This window comes from Brassica napus, chromosome C9, assembly GCF_020379485.1.
Source record: "Brassica napus cultivar Da-Ae chromosome C9, Da-Ae, whole genome shotgun sequence".
Classification (NCBI taxonomy): Eukaryota; Viridiplantae; Streptophyta; class Magnoliopsida; order Brassicales; family Brassicaceae; genus Brassica; species Brassica napus.
Genome location: NC_063452.1, coordinates 44,552,813 through 44,554,886, shown reverse-complemented (window position 1 = coordinate 44,554,886; position 2,074 = coordinate 44,552,813). Strand labels below are relative to the sequence as shown.

At 49.9% G+C, this 2,074-nt stretch overlaps 1 protein-coding gene across 1 annotated transcript; it reads right to left on the bottom strand.

Moving 5' to 3' along the window:
- Positions 1-1,177: 1,177 nt before the first annotated feature.
- LOC125592676 (uncharacterized protein At4g02000-like) lies at positions 1,178-1,675 on the bottom strand. Its single transcript, XM_048768026.1, has one exon. The coding sequence runs from the start codon at positions 1,673-1,675 to the stop codon at positions 1,178-1,180; it is 498 nt and encodes a 165-aa protein (XP_048623983.1).
- Between the last annotated feature and the right edge of the window lie 399 nt (positions 1,676-2,074).

The following is a 2,074-nucleotide window of genomic DNA, read 5'->3' as shown; positions in this document are numbered from 1 at the left end:
GAGGCCCCCTCCTGCCCCAACAGGGGGGAACTGAGAAGTAATAAGGGGTACTGTAAAGATTGGAGCTTGGATTTGATGAAGTCGTCGTCATTCTTCGTCTCCATGAGGAACATGATGTCTGGAGAGATATTTTTGAATATCTCTTTGATTCTGCGAACTGTAAAGGGGTTCCCTAGCTCTTGACAATTCCAGCTCATTATAGCTAAGGAGGAGATGGAGGCAGGGGCCGAAAACCCGTCCCCATGATTCTCCTAGTCGGTATAGGCACCAAAATATTGTTCTCTGCTAGTGCTGGAGTGTTACTGGTGCCAGCAGTAGTAGCCCCTGTGCGGGAGGTTTGCTTCTCTAAACAGATTTTTTTTTTGCGTGGTGGGTTAGTGGTCCTGGTTGTGCTCGCTCTTTTCAGTTTTGCTCCTGTCCTTGTGCTTCGGGCAACTCTCCTTTTGGGAGTGAGTTTTATAGTGGTACGCCTTGTCGCTACTCTGCTGGTAGTGGGGGAAACTTCCACTGGGATCTCTATAGCATTAGCCAGTGCCTCACGAGTACGCTCTCTGCTACCCAACGTGGAGAGGCCGCCAAGTCGTTGGGATGCTGGGGTTCTGTTAGAGCTCTGCCCTGTCTCCTTTGTCGGGGGAGGTGTGTTGACAGAGGATCTGACCGCTAGCATATTATCCTGTGGGGTAGTATTTTCGTAGAGGATCTCCACCTCTTGGAGCCTAGCTGGTTCTCTGCTGGGAGAACCACGCACCTGTAATTGATCACGAAGGTCTGGTTCAGCAATCCTTTCCAGAGCAGAACGGCGTTCTTTTGACCGCTGTGAGTCTGAGGTTTGATCCTTCTCTGTCCTGCTAGCCACAATGTTGTGAAGTTGCAGTGGTGAATTGTGTGAAGGGAGGGTCAGACGTCTTTGGTTGGAGCTTCCAAATTGGGGAATAGGCGACGCCCGCCCATTAACTCTATGATATGAGTCTCGGGTTACATATCGCTGAGAGGTGAAGGATCTTGATTGCGACGGGGTTTGTCGGAGACTGCTTTCTATCGGGTAACAGGGCTTATAGTGGTTTGGCCTCCTCCGCCCCTCTGGAATGTGAGACATATTTGAATACTCAGTATGCATTGTTACCTCACGACGGGAGGACGCATAGTGGTCTCTATTATCAGAGGAAAGTTGGGAACGTCAGTGATACTCGAGAGTCTCTTCTCGTGGGGCTGGGCAGCGAGTATCCCGAGATTGGTAGCCTCTTCGCTCATCATGTCTACGTTTTTCAGCTTCAATGCGTTCCACAGCCAGAGCTTGCATGATACCGAGCTTTCGGTCCTTCACTGGGATGCGGTCTTGTGTTCTTCTAGGACAGTCATTCTCTTCATGTAGTAGAGAGAAGCATGTGAAGCAATGTTTTTCGATCTTGATATATTCGAACTCAATCTCTGTGACCTCTCCGGAAGGAAGTTCGATTTTCGACTTCATTTCAAGAGGGAGAAGGCCATTAACCTCGACTCGTATACGGGCTTCCTTAATGTCTCTAGTGGAGACATCACCTAATGCTTTTCCAATAGCATGGAGGGCACCATCGGTCCAGTGATGCAGTGGAATACCGTGGATGCGTATCCAGAAGGAGATCTGCGAGGGAAAGTTCAGAGAGATGATAGGTTCCCACCGTTGTAGTATGAGCATCCACTTCTTGTGGTGGTATGGACCCTAAGCCAAGACTGTAAGGAGGTCGTTCTAAGATTCAAAACGGAATTGGAAGCGTTCAGGGCCCAAATCTCTGCCTTCCACTCGGCCCTCTAAGTTCCAAACTTGAGGCATACGAGCCACCACCGCACGGGGGTGTTGGAACTGTGGGTTCGTGACTCTTCCTATTATAGTGAGCAGGTTGTCAGCTATAAGGGCGTCGTTGTTACCAGCAGGGATCTTAATGGGGGGGGGGGGGGCGTTTGCGTGGGGAGTTAGGAGTCTCAGTCCATTTTCCTTTCTCAGAGCGAGAAAGACGTCTTGCCATCTTGGTATGGGAAAACTCTATGGCAGAGTACAAGGTAGTGTGAGGTGGTTGCGACTTTACTTGAGAGCAAG

Coding starts and splice junctions, on each gene's coding strand:
- LOC125592676 (XM_048768026.1), bottom strand. CDS start 1,675: ATGCTCATACTACAACGGTGGGAACCTATCATCTCTCTGAACTTTCCC.